Here is an 18,730-nt window from a genome sequence, read left to right as displayed (position 1 = left end):
CAGCATTTTTCTAAATATGTCATTTTGTGTTTTGCAGAAGAAAGAAAATCACACAGATTTAAAATGACAACAGGGTGAGAAAATGATGACAGAATTTTCATTTCGAAGGTAAACTATTACTAGTCAATATGGAAGTCAATGTGGCCCCAAAATATCTTCTTTTGTGTTCTTCAGAAGAAAATCACACAAGTTTGGAATGACATTATAGTAAATGATGAAAGAATTTTCCTTTTTGGGTAAACAATCCCCTTAACTTCAGTAAAGGGCCAAACCCATTGACTAAGAAATGTGTGCATGCTTTTGGCTAGATACTCAAAATTAAAGATCTTAATATTCTCTTGTTTCTCTCAGTTGATAAACTGCCCAAGACTTCGTTGTACTCTGTTGCTCGCAGTAGCTGTACACACATGGTTGTTTGGCAGTACGAGGAGCGCCACATACTGTACATCACTTACGAAACACACGAAAAGTGCCAAATGCCCCTTAACACTGCGAAGGTGTCACCAAGGGAACGTAACACTTGCAGACGCCCACACTAATTCCTCATATTTTCCACAACCCATGGGGACTTGATCGCCATGGGAACAGCTGATAGGAGGTCAGTCCACAGTTCATACACTCTGAACACACAGTCTGGGCGTTATATAGGATGCCAGCCTAAGTCTGGTACTAACAATATTAAAAGCCAGGATGCCATGGGGCCTGCTGGAGTGATGCTCAACCCACCGCCGCTGAGATTTTTGGTGACGCTAGGTTTTTCTGACAGGGATGTGAAACAGTGCATGTTACCTCGGTGACTGCAGAGTCGGGCCTGACAGCAATGAATCATGGGTGTTTTCAGACTGCAGGAAGCATGAGTCAGGCCAAGAATAATCTTGGAAAAACACAGGATTATTTTACTAAGAATCAACCTCATTAATGGCTCCATCCAAGAAGGCACAGTACGTTTGGACAGCTAGTACACATACTAAAATAGTTTGTAACTGTCAATGAGTGTAGACTTTATATTCTAAAGATAAACATAACAACCGCATATTTCTTACAGGTGACAGGTGAGAAACAAACACTTGGGGGGACAAAAAAGAAAACGTATTAGCCTTGCTCATGCAAATTTATTTGGTTACGGATTTGCTGAAAGGCAAATGTTGAGGTGCTAGCCAATATGATTACAACTGGCGACTGAAGCTGCCTGCTGTTTATTTCTTTGCATTATCTAAAGTTCATCTTAATGCCAGGAGTTTTAAAAGGCTGTCAAAAAGTTTGGAGTCACGCTTAATTGTTCCTACACAAGCATACAAGTTTGTGCTTGGACAAGTCAACCTACTGTATAAAATGACATGTATTAAAAAAGATCATAAGGACATTTTGATTGGTCTTCATCAGTGTTTTCTTGACTTTAGTTTATCCCTTTCTGAAATGTAGACTACAATCATACAACTATAACTATACAATGTTATGTACAGTAATATAAATAATCAGGGAAACACATTGAACTTTGAAGAAAACTTCCTGTGTATTCACAAAATACTACAAACATAACGTTTTTGATAAGACAGGAATGCGTGAATTGTCTAGCAATGTTTTTGTCGTTTTCTGCACAGTCTGTTTATTTCTTCAGTATAAGACATGTGTTTTATTTTAATCCGTTTAGACGTTTCTTTGACAGGAACAATCCCAATCTCCTTAAAATATTTGACTGGTTGACCTCACACATTCTCTCTCTTTTTCTGTTTTAGGCACGTGGGTGACATTTGGTGGGCAGATCTCAGATGAGGTAAGTATCCAAAGGGTTTTTATTTGAAAGCTAACCATTGATAAGGTCAACTTTGTACTGTCTTGGAAATTTTCTACCAGGCAGTAATCATTTATATATTTACATTTTGAATCCAGTCGGGAAAAAATTAGGAGACCATTCCAAATTTTCATTTCAAATCAGCATTTATAGATGTTTTTTATCATTCTAGTGTCTGTTGAACTTTAACAAAATCAAACCTCAGGAGTGAAGTCATTCAACAGTAATGTGAAAGACTGACAGCATAACAAGACACTTAAAAACTGTGATCAATATCAAGGTTATCACATTTACTTTTTTGCACAAATATTACTGTAAATGGAATATTAATTTATATTATCAGACCTAAATACTGTGAAGAAATCAGAGCATATTTTCTGTTATTCTAAAATGTTTCTCCAGTTTTCAGTTTCTGCAAAGAAATTATGCAAATAAAGACAATATGTTCGTTTGAAATTTGGTAGAAATATTGTTACCAGTTTACAGAATGAAACAAAAATGATAATTTCCCCCGACACATAGCTATGGATCCTAATTAAAAAAATCAGAATTACAGTACAAAAAAGTTATAAACCAATGTGATGTTTAATTTGTAAATATACATTTATTTGTTTATTTATTTTATAAAAATATTATTTTAGTTTATTCAATATTATAAATATATATATATACTTGCATAATACATGACAGTTCTTATCCAGACACATTTCCAATAAACGTGCCTTTTTGTCAATTTTCCCAAAATAAGGAAGAGAACGTGGTAGTAAAGATCAGTGACAAAAACTGTTTTGAAAGTTTCCAAATCTTTTATGATGTCAGTTTTATGACAGAATGCAGTATAAGATTTGTGTTGTGGTACAATTTACATGAATGACCTATGACGTTTTTAGAAAAATTTAACATTTACAGAATTCACCAATTATGTATGTGTACGACTGACACAGTTAATAGAAATTTTTATGATTAAGAGTGGGAAATAATAAACTATTCTAGGGTTTGTGGATTTCTAGAAGACTCTTTCGCACTTGGCATATTCACACAATAAAAAACTGGTTTTTTTTCAATCCAACTTTCAGTCAAAAAGGGACAACCCCAGCAGTGTTGACACAGAAGAAAAAATATATATTTACCCCCAAATTAAACAAATAAGCCACCTGAACCACCAGTTGACCCTCCAGAATTCTTTCTAAATTCAGTCTCACCATAGTCACATAACGAACTTTGAAGCATATGCGTTTGACAATCTCTGCATAGAGGAAGGCTCCTAAACACTTCCCGCTGTGTCTTCCTCATTATTCAAACAATACCATCATTCAGCTAGGGCTCCTAACACTCAAACAGGGCAAATGCATGAGAAAACTTACAGTTCTTACATCATCAAAGTCCCTCTGGCAACAACTTCCACGACAACCCCATGTTTCCCCAGAGGCAGAGTCTCATCTATGGTCCAATCATTTTTGTGTCCCCCTTGTCCAGTTAAATTATACGAGATCTGGACGTCCCTGTTTTGCCCTCGTCCCCACATGTCGTAAGTCATCGCATCAGCAGCTGAACAGACGGTTTTCCCTTGTCAGCCATCCAACACACTACTAAAACAACAGAACGAATCACTGTCACTCATATACAGACAGCTCTCTATCACAGCGGGAAAGCTATATTTATCAAATTGTACTCTAACATTTTAAGTGAAAAAATGAACAGATGAACAAGATTTCATTAGTTTATTATTCAAATATTTTTATTGGATTTTAAATTGTAAACACTTAACAATTAACAAGTCCCCATACAACAACCCTAACATACACAATAAAAAAGTGACATGACGAAAAAATACATAACTAAATAAATAAAAAATGAATTAAAAAAAATATATATATATAAAGATAAAATAATATAGTACAGAGTTACAGAGCCTGTAAATCAATTAAGTCCCAGCAAGAAATCGTGAATTAAAAAAGTCCAGAAATGGCTGCCAGACCGCATAAAATTTCTGTGTTGAACCCCTGATCGTGTGTTTCAACTTCTCAAGTTTCAAGTTTGCCATTACCTCCTCAACCCAGCGCCTGTGCGTGGGAGGCGCATCTGACTTCCAGTTGCACAAAATAAGACGTCTGGCCAGTATGGATGAAAACGCAATGGCGTCTGATTGTGCACCAGATATCGCCTCACCAGTAGGGGTCACACCAAATATTGCGATTTCAGGAGCAGGGCTTATCTCTCTGTCACAAATGTAAGAAAAAGTGTCAAAAATTAAACACCAAAACTGTGTTAACTTTGGGCAAGCCCAGAACATATGAGAGAGGGTAGCCAGGGCCTGACGGCATCGAGAACAAGCCGGGTCGACATCTGGATACATCCTGGCAAGCTTACTCCTAGATAAATGAAGCCTGTGAAGCACCTTAAACTGAAGCAAACCATGTCTGATACAAATCGAAGTTGAATGTATTCTCTTAATTGCGCTTTGCCAGGATATGTCCGACAATCCAAATCCTAGTTCCCCCTCCCATCCTGCCCTAACATGACCTAGCGAAGGAGAGGCCATCATCTGAATATCCTCATATATTCTGCTCACTCCTCCTCTTTGGTTCAGATCCCCCTCCAACCACTCCTCTATCCAATTATTTGACGAGAGTAACGGAAAGGAAGGGAAATGTTTCCGAACGAAGACACGCACCTGCTGGTACCTGAAATAATGGGAGCTGGGGATACTATACTTATTTAACAGCTGCTCAAATGACATGAACACACCATCCCTAAAAAGATCATTCACCCGCTTCAGACCACGCCTGAACCATGATTTAAATGCTGTATCCATGACTGAGGGTGGAAAGAGTGCGTTGGCTGAGATTGGGAGACAGGACATAGCCTGTTTATGTTTGAAGTGGGTCCTGAATTGGGACCATATTCGAAGTGAGCCACCCACTATAGGATTATTTGTAAGACGCATCTTACTGAGTGGCAATGGCGCACATACTAACGAAGGTAGAGACACCAGATGAGCGGAATATTGTTCCATTTCAACCCATTCAGGTCCACCCCCTCATAAGACGCAGAGACCCAGTAAATTAGTTTATAAATATTAGCTGCCCAATAATATTGTAAAAAATTTGGTAGAGCTAGGCCGCCTTGCCTTGCCTTGCCTTGCCTTGCCTTGCCTTGCCTTGCCTTGCCTTGCCTTGCCTTGCCTTGCCTTGCCTTGCCTTGCCTTGCCTTGCCTTGCCTTGCCTTGCCTTGCCTTGCCTTGCCTTGCCTTGCCTTGCCTTGCCTTACCTGTGTGTTTTGCAGGTGGCAGAGCAGCTGATGACTATAGCTTATGAAAATGGGGTCAACCTCTTCGATACTGCAGAGGTGTACGCGGCTGGGAAGTGAGTTTGACCTTTGACTTGTTACTCATTACACCCGCTCATTACACCGCTTGTAACCCTGTTCATTTGCTTACAATCTGCTGCTGCTGTGCTCAAAAAGTGAACACATTTCCCTTTTTAGCACACGTAAATTTTTCTCCTGCTATCTTGTAAGTACTGTTCAGTGTTAACTGTGTCAGGCTAACAGCATTGACTTGTGAATCTGGTGATTTCTGTAATGATTCTCATGTCTGCAGAGAGGAAGAGTGTTTGTCTGATATGTACTGACAGTTGTTTTAAGTGTGTGGTACTGTAGTGATGTAATTGTTTAGTGAATCTGCCCTACAGTACAAACTTATTTTGCTATTCAGTGGTTACAGAACCAACATTAAATTGTGTCATATTTTTGCAAAACCCTTTGACTCACATTAAATTGTTTTCATTTTCACAGAGCAGAAATAATCCTAGGAAACATTATCAAGAAGAAGTGCTGGAGGTACTGAATTGATTGTGTGTGCGGGGGCTTTGAGGTTATCTTTAATGTACTGATGTCACATCTTATCATTCATGTTACTCCTAAATACAGTCAGCATGTTAAAAAGTGTGGCTGAGGAATCAGGCATACCATAATATTCATCTGTGTGCGTATGTACAGGAGATCCAGTCTGGTCATCACAACAAAGCTGTACTGGGGAGGAAAGTAAGTGTTTAGTGAAGTGAATACACTGATACAATAACTCATGGGCATCCATCCATCTATTCACAGTTACCCCATCTCTCTCTCTCTCTCTCTCTCTCTCTCTCTCTCTCTCTCTCTCTCTCTCTCTCTCTCTCTCTCTCTCTCTCTCTCTCTCTCTCTCTCTCTCTCTCTCTCTCTCTCTCTCTCTCTCTCTCTCTCTCTCTCTCTCTCTCTCTCTCTCTCTCTCTCTCTCTCTCTCTCTCTCTCTCTCTCTCTCTCACACATTTTTTCTGTTTGTCCATGCATAGTATAATCTATTTTGTCTCTTTTCTTTCCTTTCTTACTCTTTCTTTTTTCTTCCAAGGGCAGAAACAGAGCGTGGGCTGTCGAGAAAGCACATTATAGAAGGTAGATATTCTTCTTTCTTCTAATTCCTCTGTCGTTTGTAATTGACCTGAACCTTCTTTCTTTTCTTTTCTCTCTCATTCTCTTATTGATTATCTGTCTCGCTGCAGTACTCTGTGTGTGGCCTCATTCCTAATAAAAGCTCAGCACCCACACTGTCATTCTTAATCTCTCTCTCTCTCTCTCTCTCTCTCTCTCTCTCTCTCTCTCTCTCTCTCTCTCTCTCTCTGTCTGTCTCTCTGAGTCTGACTTTATAAATTCTTATACATACAGTACATGTACTGCTTAAAAACGAGAACGAAAGTGAGTTTGCATTCAGAATTAAGTGTATTTTTGCTGGAGTATCTTTCTTGTTTCAAGCATAAATCCAACATAATTCATGAGGTTTTATGCCAGTAATGAGTAGAACTAATTGCTAATGCTGTGAGGTTTCATTCGAGATACATGTATTGATCCCTTTCAGTCTGATGTTTACCACTGATTCAAAGTTTGTAATGTTAGTTCTGTTTCAGATAAATGTCTCTGTTGGTATTTCATTAAATCCGTCAGAAACTATTTCATCATTCACATACTCTGTTTATTTCCCTGTTGCATTCTCGAATTCTCAAAAAAAAAGATTTTATTTACTCCTTGTGTGTAGTTTTCCTATCATCTGCCTCTGCTTCTCACCAGCGTCTCTGTGTTGGTTTGACATTGTTTGCTAGAAAAGAATGTCTCTTTATATTCCCGCACCCTGCTAAGTATATCACCTCCACAGGCCAAAAAAAATCCATTTGATTCGTGCCCTGGCGGATATGAGAATTCTACAATGATCACGGGCCAGATCAATATGGGATTAGCTGCAGTTTCTTGTGACAAGAATTGTGGCGTCTGGCAGATTTATTTCAGTCTGTGATCCAACTAATACACCTATGTTTGACAACTTTGTCTTGTTATCAAACCTGGCTTTGTCTCTCTCTGTCTTTCTCTCTGCCAAGATTTCTTGGCATGACTTAAAAAAATCACAAAATGCTAATGCATTACTTACACGCAACATGAATATCAAACTAATCTTAGTATTAAGAGCTAGGTTAAAGTGGCAATATGGTCACCGACTAAGTGTTCTATTTGTATGTGAGTTTCTTATTTAAGTAATTTTTAGGTAATTGTGACTTTTTGTCTCACAGTTCGGATTTTTTCTAACAAGTGTGAGTTTATAACTCATAATTTTAATTTCTTTTTCTAGAATTGTAGAATATAATGTCTAATGAGGTAAAACTGATATTGTTTAAAATAATAAACAGAGGAAAGCCAAGTCCTCTGTTTGATGACCCCTTTGTTTTTGTACATTATTAGTATCCCAAAGTAAATTCTTAAGTATTAAGATTAAATTACAAAACTTGTAATCTAATGAAATACATTACAGATTACTTTTAAAAGCATGTATTTAAAAGCATGTAATTTGTAGTGAATTACATTTGAAAAGTTGCTATATATCCCTAGTTTAATTTACACACCTTCGATCACAACTCATGCTGCATATTGCAAACAAGTTCTCTGTTTTCTCTCTCTCTAAACGTGAGTCATCTGCCTCATCTGCTCACATCTGCAAACGTGCAATTGTCTAATCCTCTCTCATCCTGTCATACATTTAATTTTTCATGTCTTTCTTCTCTCATCCCTCCATCTCAGCATGAAAACAGCTGTGCGTCCTGTTCTTTATTTCTCATGTTGCCTAGGGAATCTTATATGTTCAAAAAATAGATACAATTCTCTGTATCAATCAGTCACCCAGTGACTTCAAACCTGTATGACTTTTTTTATGGGGAAATCGTGTATAAATGACACAGTTGTCATTTAATATTGCAGGCGTTGTTGATCCTAATGATTTTAGTATTTATAGTTCTGCATCTTTATTGGCCTTAAACACACTTGTATTGCAAAAATATCTGCATTTGCAAAAGTCTTTACAATGTATGCAGTTCAAAATTAAATAAAGCGAAAAAGTTAGATATAGAAGATATAAATTGGAAATAAAATCTCTCTCCCTCTCTCTGTAGGTCTGAAGGGATCTTTGCAGAGGTTACAGCTAGAGTATGTGGACGTGGTTTTTGCCAATCGCCCCGACAGTAACACACCTATGGAGGGTAGGTGAGACGGTCTGCGTGTGCGACCGAGTGAACCGGTTGCATGTGTGTAAAATGGAATGTAGGGTGCTCTTTCTACACATCTCAGGAGGCGGTTTACTCAATAATTTACTAATCCCAGTGTACCCTCTTTCCATTTTTAAGGCCCTGCAGAGGACCCCCTCCCTTTGACTCCTCTCTCTATTTTACTCTCTCTGAATGGGATTAGAGAATTGCCCATGGGGTACACGGTGTATTTTTAAGATCGACTTTCCCTGTTGTGCCTCTAAATTCAAACCATCTATCTCACACAGGCACAGGGGATTACCCAACTAAATGCCAGTACCATTTGACTATGGACTAACCCCCCAGCCCCTTACAGCATTTTATGCTGACAGCAAATATATAAAGCGAATAGAGATTTCTGCTTAGATGCTCATGCTTCTACAGATTGTTGTATCCTCACTCAATTTCTAAAGTGTTTCTCAGACGCTGTATTGAAAAGTCTTCACAACATTCCTATTATTAGGAATTATATCTCCCAACTCCTGCAATAATTATACACTACACAGTACAGTATATCAACAATTCTGTTTGTCTGTTTCTTTTTCCTTTCCGAAGCATTTTTGGAGAAACATCTGACACAAAGCTGATGCTTAATTGAAACAATTCAATAACGTCTCTGGCAGAGCGACCCTCTCAGCACTACAGTTTTCCTCTTGGCAGAAGTCTGTCCTTTTTTGTCTGCTCGAGCACATGCCTTATCAACCCGTAAACACATTTCACATCAGGGTTACAAGCTCGACACAGCAACTCATCTAGTTCATAGGGATTATCTGAAGAGGAAAACCTCTATTCACATCAGAAGCTTACAGACGCTGCTTCGCCCTGCTTGAGGGGAAGTACAGAAAATATATCAAAGAAAACTTTTAAATCATGCCGTGTTCATCAAGACACGACGGAGTTCCATCTAAATTATATGGAGTGCTTTCTTGGCCCATACTGTTCTTAATTCTTGTGGGAGTGTGATGATAAATAGGACATTTTATTAAAAGAACATTATAGAAGAACTGAGAGATAAGAGCTCATTTCGCTACCCGTGGGGACCTGCGGTGTTGTGAGAGTATCGAATCATGTCAAGTCAAGTCAACTTTATTTATATAGCGCTTTTTACAATTTTCATTGTTACAAAGCAGCTGTACATGAAACACATTTACTATAGGTAAAACATTTCAAATTATAAAAGTTATATAAGTAAAAACAAAAAAAGGTGAAAACGCAAAAGACAGACACATATAGATCGGTTCAAACACACCCACATACATAACTCGGACCGACAACTCCACACACACAATATGCACACATAGACAAACACACAGATGCGCACACACACAGACACGCACCGTGGTTATTTCAGAGAAGCTTTAAAATAAAGCAGCCCCCGGCCAGGCAAACAGTGCAAAACAGTATGCAAACGGTGGTGAGGAAACCGAAACTCCAATGGAGAAAAAAAAAACCTCAGCAGAACCCAAGCCCAACCAGGGGATTCCAGTTCCCCTCTAGCAAAAGCTACAGCCTCCGCACAAGGTCGACAGTGCTTGCACAACTAGGCTAGATACAAAAATATATGTATTAATAAGGTAAATGATAGGTTTAGGATTATTATTAATAATCTTGAAGTATCACAGCAGTGCTGATGCAAAATTTGTGTAATTTGGCTTTAAAGAAGTGTTTTTCTCGATTATTTGTAACTTAACTTAACTAAAAACATTTAATCATGTCTTCAGAAATGCCCTAAGAATGGAAGCAGAAATGTGCAGTTTGTATTTTTGAAATAAAAAAGTCATATATATTGATCTGTTAAATTGTCTTAATCATGATTGATGTGCATTTTGTGGTTAGATTTTGTTGTTGTTGTTGTTTTAATAGTTTTCCCTCTTTAAAGGGATAGTTCACACAAAAATAAGAAATATTACTATTTAAATTACTTTTAAATTTACTCACCACCAGGTTGTTCGAAACCTGTATACATTTCTTAGTCCTGATAAACACAAAGATAATAAAGTTTTGGAACAATCTGAGGGTGGGTAAATGATAACAGAATTTGTATCTTTTGGGTGAGCTGTTCTTATAATGCTCTAATGGTTTGTAATATTTGTTGCCATAAATAAACACCAAACTCACAACATTGGACACCAACACGGACCATTTTTCCTCAAATCCTCAAAAGACCTGTTTGTGTTCTAGTGGCTCACATCAATCCATAGTAGAGATATTAAAGGCACAAATCAAAATCATAAAGCACCTGTCTCTCTTACTCTTGGTCACACACGAAAATCTCTTGCTTTCGATTTCAACATGAAATCAACATATTGGGCTACTGAATTGCAAGTTGATAAACTGATTTGTTTGCTAAGCATTGTGGGTAAATCAGCTTGCTGCTTTGTCGTGGTGCATCTGAGGTAATGTGAGCTTGTTAAAATGACTCCTAAATGTTCAAAGTGTTTGCAGTGATGGATGTCCTCTCGCCCACTGACACACGTGGCAGCTGCACTAATTTAACCCCAGATACTTTCATCATATTTGATTATTTCTTCAGGGTTCTGCTGTGCTGTTCATAGATCTGGGAGATCCGTCAAAATGAGGTGAACCCTCAGAGTATCGCGTGTGAGTTTAAAGAGCTATTTAAAAGTTTGCTGAACAAAACACAATTTTCTTTCACAGCGAAATAAGCAAAGTCCCATTTTTTGGCTTTCTCTTTCCTGTCTCGAGCAGATGTATTGTTATGCTGTGCTGACGTTCTCTTCGTTCTCTCTCCTACCGTTCTCACCCACACACTCGTGTTTCTCTTCATTCGGAGTTCGTAATAAGAGAGTGGGTGTGAGCTTTCATTTCCATTATGTGCTGAGGTAGATTGGGCTGCTATTTTCTTCTCATCTGTTCTTTTCTCCTCTCTTCACGTCTGTCTTCTTAAAATGCAATTTTTGGTCTTTTAAATTGTTTGTCTTGTGTAGCCTGACCTTTGACTGGGAAAAAATGTCTGGTGGTTCACTCAGACAGGAAGAGCAGTCTGATTGACACATGAGACGACCACAGTGTTTTTAGTTTTATACGTGCTGTTTAGGGAACAAGGTTGTAATATTGTACTATAATAATAGGGGTACGTGAATTAAATGAAATATTTTGAGGACATCAACTTAATTCGTTATTTTCATTAGTGAACATATTTTGTGTGATATCCGAGAGGAAACTTTACGCTCAAATGTTGCTCTTACGTTGCTCAGAACATTTGATGGTTTGAAGTATCAACTTAGTCTTAACAAAATTTGAAATTTTATACATATAAATACATCTGCTTTTCTTTCTTATGGAAAGCGTAAATGAATGGAAATTCTGTCATCATTTATTCATCCTCAGGTTGTTCCAAACCTTTATAAATGTCTTTGTTCTGCTGAACACAAAAGATATTTGGAAAAATGTCAGTAACCAAACATCTTATCCACATTGACTCTAATAGTTTTTATTTCTCCTACTATGGCAGTACATGTGGGATGAGAACTGTTTGTTTACTGACATTCTTTAAAATATCTTGTTTTGGGTTTGACAGAACACAGAAATTACACAGATTTCCAACAATTCGAGAGTGAGTAAATACTAAATTATGATAGATATTATTAAATGCTGGCATGTGTGAAGATGAAATGCCAAGTCAGTGGACACATACACAACCCAGATCATGGCAGAGTTATAGCCACAGTGAAATACCTCGGGCCAAACACACATTGAAAAAGATGTGAATTTGAAAAGTTCCCCTTGCTGAAGAATCCAAATGTTAAAGCAATAAAGGTAGTTTATGTGAGCCGATCTGGTACTAGATGCTCTTGCCCAAAAGCTAAGAGTAACAACTACAGCTGAACCCAACAGCAGTAAAATGCTGGAGTGATAGTAATGAGGCAGAACTACACTGCTTTGAGCGTGTCAGAGCAGATGCTCTTCCTGTTGGCAGCAAGAGAGGTGCTCAAACAAACACACTGACAGCAGACATGCATGTCTAACAAAATAAAAATGTTCATAATGTATTGTTCAAAACTGAATAAGATTTGGAGAAATGTTGAGCATATAACTTGCTGTTAAAATGAAAAACAATAAATCATTATATTTTATATTTTGGGTATAACTTTAAACAGTTTTTCATTCTGGTGAACATCAAATGTATGCATTTGGAAGATGATTTCATTCGAAGCATTTTGTGCATGCATTGTGTACACAAGTGCTTCCCAGAAATCGAATAATAGCCATGCCCTATTTAGTTGACCCTTTGTGTTTTAAAGCTTTATTTATTAGTTCATAAATTCGTATTCCTGAACAAGAAGCTAAGATGTTAAGCATCAATAATGTGACATCCTGAGGATTTTCTGGGTAGCCTATTTCTTAGGAATGAATTCCTGATCCAGCTGTTTATTTTCACGCATTGTTTTCGAACAAAATTCTCTACAGGAATTACCTTTATGCAAATCAATGCCACAAATGGTAATGGTGCAAACACTCAATTTGTGCTTATCGCAACACACGCTGAGCATTTTTCGAGTTGACGGGATGCAGTGGACCGCAATCTGGCACACTTTGCTGGAACAGTACAGCATCGCTCTATCACTGCGAACCAGGTGCCGTCTTCAAAAAGCAAAAGAGCGCTTGTGCCTGGATATATGCCCAGTTAAATTGCGTTTTCATTATTTGATTGTCATTTGATGAATTACTGCTGCCATTAACATGGAAATTCATAGGAAATTTTTAAAACCATCAGTTTTAAATAGAATTCTATTAACCGCAAGACGTCCATAGCTGGTGATTACTTCAGGTATAATGGCCCTTAGTTGCATAAAGTGTTGTGTTTATCTAGGAATGAATGACAGTGATTTATTTAAAAGGCGCAGTAAGCGTTTTTCTTTGGGAATGCCAAACATTAAATGTTTCTACTGCCTGAGAGATATTACTGGAATATATTGGATGAAAATGTGTCAGAGGAGAGGCCTGAGCTTTTTTACTTAGGCAACTAACCAATCAGAAGCATTCTTTGTATGTGAACCATTCTGCATGTTAAAAATGTAAATCAGACTGACTATCATGTCTTTTGAAGGTGTGTATTAAGTCAAAGTCAGTTAGTCATTAAATACCATAAACTAAAAAACATGTATTTAAAAAAAACACTTTTTTAATGAGGATATCTTCATAACTTCCTAGTCACTCCATCTCACCTTTGCTTATATTGAAAAAAATAATTAAAGAGAAACAATAAAAACTTAAGAATGGCATGTTGTGCTGTTTTCCTTAAATATGTCATTTAGAGAACTGTTAAATTGTTAAACATTATGCTGTGCTATGTGTGTGACCCTAAAAAACAGCCTTTGTCATTCTGACTCACGGTAGAAATGCCTTTCATGTCTAATCCTGTTAAATAAGATGACTGTGAAATAGCTCAGCTCTTTAACATTATTAGCATTTATCCGTTGTGAAATACTGTACATGTCCTGCAGGAGAGGATGAGGACAGTGCCATCTAAAGGTGACCAGACACACAGACTTTTTACCCCCAACAGCCCCATTCATCAACAGCCATCCAAAATGTGTTGTTGTTTATGTAAATTGCACTGGATATGTTGTACACTTGTTAATGTGAATGTAAAACATGACTTGGAAATACCTAACAAGTGAATTTATTTATAAATTAAGTCCACGTCATTTAGTGAAAGGAAAGAAATTTGCAACTTTCATATGGTGGAATTTAAATGCAATTGTGAAATGCAGAAGTATTAACACAAGTTTGAATTTTTTTTTACATGCAAATACACTTTGTGCAGTTATTCATAAGATGTTATTAGTAACACGTACCAATATTGGTTGATATAACCAAAGAAAACAACAGCAACATATCTCCAAGTGCTGCTTTGTTCTTCTTATGGTTAGAAATCAGTGTTACTCTGACTGTATCTCTGGCACAGAGGATCTGATGAAGCAAAATCTTCCTAAAATGATCTGATGTTTTTGTCTGTGGTTGTGTATTTCAGAAATAGTGAGAGCCATGACTCATGTCATTAATCACGGCATGTCCATGTACTGGGGAACATCACGCTGGTCAGCGATGGAGATCATGGTGAGTGAGCATGCATGCTATTCCCCTGATTCTTTGTTTATAACCCTGACTTTCTGTGCACTCTTTATCCTTTATTTGCTTTCAATCCTGTTCATGATATTTTTTATAAAGCCTTTTGATAACAACAGTTGTTTTTTGCTGCTGTTTTTGACTGCATGTGATATTGTGAGTGGGTGTCGACGGGATGTGAAGACTGATGGGAAATATTTTAGTTTATTTGTCCCATGCTCTCTCTCCCTTTCTTTCGCTCACTTACAGGAGGCGTACTCGGTAGCGAGACAGTTTAATCTGATTCCTCCCGTGTGTGAACAGGCAGAGTATCATTTATTTCAGAGGGATAAAGTAGAGATGCAATTGCCTGAGCTTTACCATAAAATAGGTAAAGATACACAAATACACTGAAAAAATAAGCAGCATTTGGGGGTCCTCAGATTTCCATGCTAACATAACTTTTGAAGACCCTTAAACTCCCTTTAGCCCTCCTCGCAGTCTTCAGGAACATGGAAAATAATCTGGATTGGAAAACATAACTTTAAGAGTTCAAATAGGGCAATTTGAGCAACCCCATGTGGCCTTTAAGTTTTTTGTCAGATTTTTATATTTCAAGTTTTTCATCTGCACATACAGTTAACATGCATGATTAAAATATGCCTTTTTTGCTTTCTTGTAGGGGTTGGCGTGGTCTCCTGGTCTCCTTTGGCCTGCGGGATCATCACAGGAAAGTTTGAGAACGGCATCCCAGAATCCTCCAGGGCCTCTTTGAAGGTACTTGGCTGTTGCGGAACCATCGGATCTCCAGACAGATGGATGAAGATCTGTTGAGTTAAAAAAGTGCCAGACATTTATAAAATAAGTAAACAATATTATTTATTTTCCAAAAATAGAGAACCAGACTAACAGAGGACAGTGTGTAGTACTGACGTGATTCAACATCTCATATTCTTACAATTTAATAAAGAAAAACACATTTTCACAAATCTAAATAACTTGCAAACAAAACCCATATCATTCAACCAAATCTGACAGCAAGCTATTTTCAGATTTTAATATAATACCATTTCAGCACGTTGCCCTGATGTATCTTGCCATTCAGAATTATGATCATTAATGCCGTCTGTTCATGATACCCACACAGGTCTAAAATTTGCTTTTCATTAGTAATCCGCATCCATAAGCTTCACCTTCCAGCTTCAGGTTTAGCTATACGGGGGTCTGTCATGCCATGTTTGCTGTGTGGGGCTGCATCACCATCTCTCTTGTCTCCTGCAGTCATACCAGTGGCTGAAAGAGAAGATTCTGAGTGAGGAGGGCAGAAAGCAGCAGGCAAAGCTCAAGGAACTGACCCACATTGCTGAGAAGCTCAGCTGTACGCTGCCACAGCTTGCCATCGGTAGGTCAAAAGACTTTCGCCCATTCACACTTAACTGTCAGGGCGGGGCCACATAAATATCATAGACACAGAGAATAATAAGAAAGGGCCGGGGGTAATAGACAACAATTACTTAGTAGACAGTTGAGAAACATTTTTTGTGACTATACAAATTTGCTGTATTACTTTCTTTGAATTACATATTTTAGTTTTCTGTGTTTTTGTGTATTATTTATCCTATGGTTTTATTTATTATTATACTATTATTTATTTTTAAGTAATTTGTTGTTTTATTTGAGTGTTTCAATATTTTTCTTTAATTAAATATTATTGTTTTCTTGGGTTTTTGTGTATTATTTAACCATTGTGTTTATTTATTATATTATGTTATTTTAAGTGTTTATGTTAATTTGTATTTAATTTATCTATTTTATTTATACGTTTATTTAAATACTTAATTTTTTCTTGCTTGTAATTTGAGAATTGTATTTGTGTTCTACTACAGTATGTCTAGTCTTTATTAAAAACAATAAAAAATCTATATCAAATATATAAAAAAATTTATACAGCGCCAGATTATATAGAACCCTGTAGATTTCTCATTAATCTATTTTCTGTGTTCTTCTTAAGCCTGGTGCCTCCGTAATGAAGGAGTTAGTTCTGTTCTCCTGGGGACATCCAACCCGGCACAGCTCACTGAAAACTTGGGTGCAATACAGGCAAGAGATTTCAAATACACAGAAGCACAGTCACGGCCATCATGCAAACTCAAATTATGTTTTGGGATTTTGTGCAATACACTGTATATAACTATATACTCATATTTATTATACATACACTATGCTATTAATATAATAATTAGTCCACATTCCCCTGCATAACTTGTATATAGCACGTCTTCACATACAATATACTGCCTTTTAATATATTGTCCTTTTTGTCAAATGTGTATTTATTTTTAAGTTTTGTTACCCGTGCCTTGTCACTTTTTTTAACCTGTATGTGCACTGGACGCTTCTGTCACAAAACAAAAAATTCCTCGTGTGTCCCAGCACACTTGGCAATAAAGCTCTTTCTGATTCTGATGTACAAAAAAGTTTGCTTTACCACTTTTTCTCTGGTGCTTTTTTAAATGTTTATTTCTTAAAGCTATTTCAAGCTCCGTGATTGTGTTTCATGTGATTTAATGTTTCCATCTAATGATGTACATTACATTCTCACTTCCAGGTCCTTCCAAAGATCACCTCTCAGGTGGCCACGGACATCGACAAAATTCTGGGTAACCGTCCCCACAGTAAGAAAGACTACCATCATTAGGCCTTTCTGTGAATCCGTGTGCCTTGCGACTCAGGATCCCGTGCCAGCCCTCTTGTGTCAGCGGGTGTCCCACCATCGTGTGTCTATCTAAACTTCTGCAGAGATCCGTCGCTGTTACAGTAGAAATGCTTAAGTGTTGTGCATGCTTCTATTCAAGCCAAACCTGCGTGAAGATCTCTGTGAAGACATTTGCCAGTGAAACACAGAAACTCCTGAACTGTCAGTGGAATTATGCATTTAGCTGTTCATCACCCTTATGTGCCAAAGTGATCCCTGGTCTTGACCCTTGACCTCTGGATATGGGCAGGTAAAGGGATGAAATGGTAAGCTTATTTGTAATTACTTACCTGTGAGCCATGTAGAATGGTTTATATTTTTTGTTAAAGCATAAAGGTTGGCATTCTCTATTTCTTTATGATAATTCCTTTCAGGAATCTTTATTTTTATAAATATTGTCCCATATTGCTGCTGTCCTTATGAAACCTTGTATCTCCATGTTTTGTGATTTTGCAAATATCAAAAATATTTTAAGCATTAAAAAGTTCTTGTCAATTTTGACAACAAAGTATTTATTTGCTTAAAAAGTACAGGGTTTTTTTTCCATTTCCTGAAAAAGAGCTAATCTGGACATCCGAGGTTTTGAAAGTACAGTAACAATATGAGAATAATGTTGATTATTACTTTTTGTCTCTATTCAAATAGATAAAGATTGACATTTCCCTTTGACTGTGTAGAAATTGCTTACATATGACATAATTTAATACAGAGATATTTAAGCTCAGAAGGTTGCCTAAAAAGTTAACTCAAAGGGTATTGGTTGCATTAAAAGTTACTTCAACTTAAAACTAATAGTTTACTCAATGAATTTCTCATTGAGTTGACTAAACCAGTTTAGTTGACTAATACGTTTATGTTGAATTAACTAATCATTTTAAAGGCATCCAGGTAACCAACATTTTTGCTCATAAGGTAACAGCAAGATTTGCTTCAATACTCTGCTTAGTTGGTCTTGCTTAAAAGAATGCAATGTAGGAGAAAAAAATCATTTGCATATCATGCTGAGAATGTAAAACTAAGAACTGTGACGTACGGCAGTGCGGCATGTAAGCTGTGTGTGACAAATATGTGTCGGAGTTAAAAGCCATCAACAGGGGATTTGGCTGTTTTTGTGTTAAAATGTTCTTTGACATGTTGTGCATATTGTCTCCGTCGTCTTTAAAAAAAGCACAAGACCGTTTGTGTATGTAAATCTCTGAAATATGTGATGTGTATTTGTTCCATGATATTTTTCTTCCAACTGCTCTGGATGAACATTAAGTAACATAGTTTGTAAAATGCTTTTTCAGTGACACAAGCGTTTCACTGTATTCAATGACAATGAGTAAAGACATCATGCTTGCTGCTGTATTTGTATTTGAACAGCTGAGCAGTAAATGCAGAAGAAATCTAGAATAATGTCTACTACAAGCAAGGTCAAAATGTTTACAAACCTGAAAATGAAGCTGTTATTTAAAGCATTGTGCAGAGTGCGTTAACATCTAAATAAATTGTGCATCTCCTGTTTTGTAT

General features: G+C 37.1%; 1 protein-coding gene across 1 annotated transcript in view; it reads left to right on the top strand.

Annotated features, from left to right (window-relative positions):
* The window catches only part of kcnab1b (potassium voltage-gated channel subfamily A regulatory beta subunit 1b), a 36,491-nt gene extending 17,770 nt beyond the window's left edge, over nucleotides 1-18,721 (top strand). The window contains exons 3-14 of the mRNA XM_079451665.1: nucleotides 1,737-1,774; nucleotides 5,078-5,157; nucleotides 5,588-5,632; nucleotides 5,792-5,836; nucleotides 6,180-6,223; nucleotides 8,260-8,346; nucleotides 14,390-14,475; nucleotides 14,734-14,854; nucleotides 15,146-15,240; nucleotides 15,745-15,865; nucleotides 16,475-16,563; nucleotides 17,072-18,721. Of these exons, the coding sequence (XP_079307791.1) occupies nucleotides 1,737-1,774; nucleotides 5,078-5,157; nucleotides 5,588-5,632; nucleotides 5,792-5,836; nucleotides 6,180-6,223; nucleotides 8,260-8,346; nucleotides 14,390-14,475; nucleotides 14,734-14,854; nucleotides 15,146-15,240; nucleotides 15,745-15,865; nucleotides 16,475-16,563; nucleotides 17,072-17,161 (941 nt within the window). The 3' untranslated portion in view covers nucleotides 17,162-18,721. The remainder of the gene's footprint in view (nucleotides 1-1,736; nucleotides 1,775-5,077; nucleotides 5,158-5,587; nucleotides 5,633-5,791; nucleotides 5,837-6,179; nucleotides 6,224-8,259; nucleotides 8,347-14,389; nucleotides 14,476-14,733; nucleotides 14,855-15,145; nucleotides 15,241-15,744; nucleotides 15,866-16,474; nucleotides 16,564-17,071) is intronic.
* The last annotated feature ends 9 nt before the right edge of the window (nucleotides 18,722-18,730 follow it).

This window comes from Barbatula barbatula (assembly GCF_947034865.1).
Source record: "Barbatula barbatula genome assembly, chromosome: 3".
In the NCBI taxonomy this organism is placed as follows: domain Eukaryota; kingdom Metazoa; phylum Chordata; class Actinopteri; order Cypriniformes; family Nemacheilidae; genus Barbatula; species Barbatula barbatula.
Note: the sequence above shows the minus strand (reverse complement) of the source record. Positions and strands in the feature narration are given on the sequence as shown.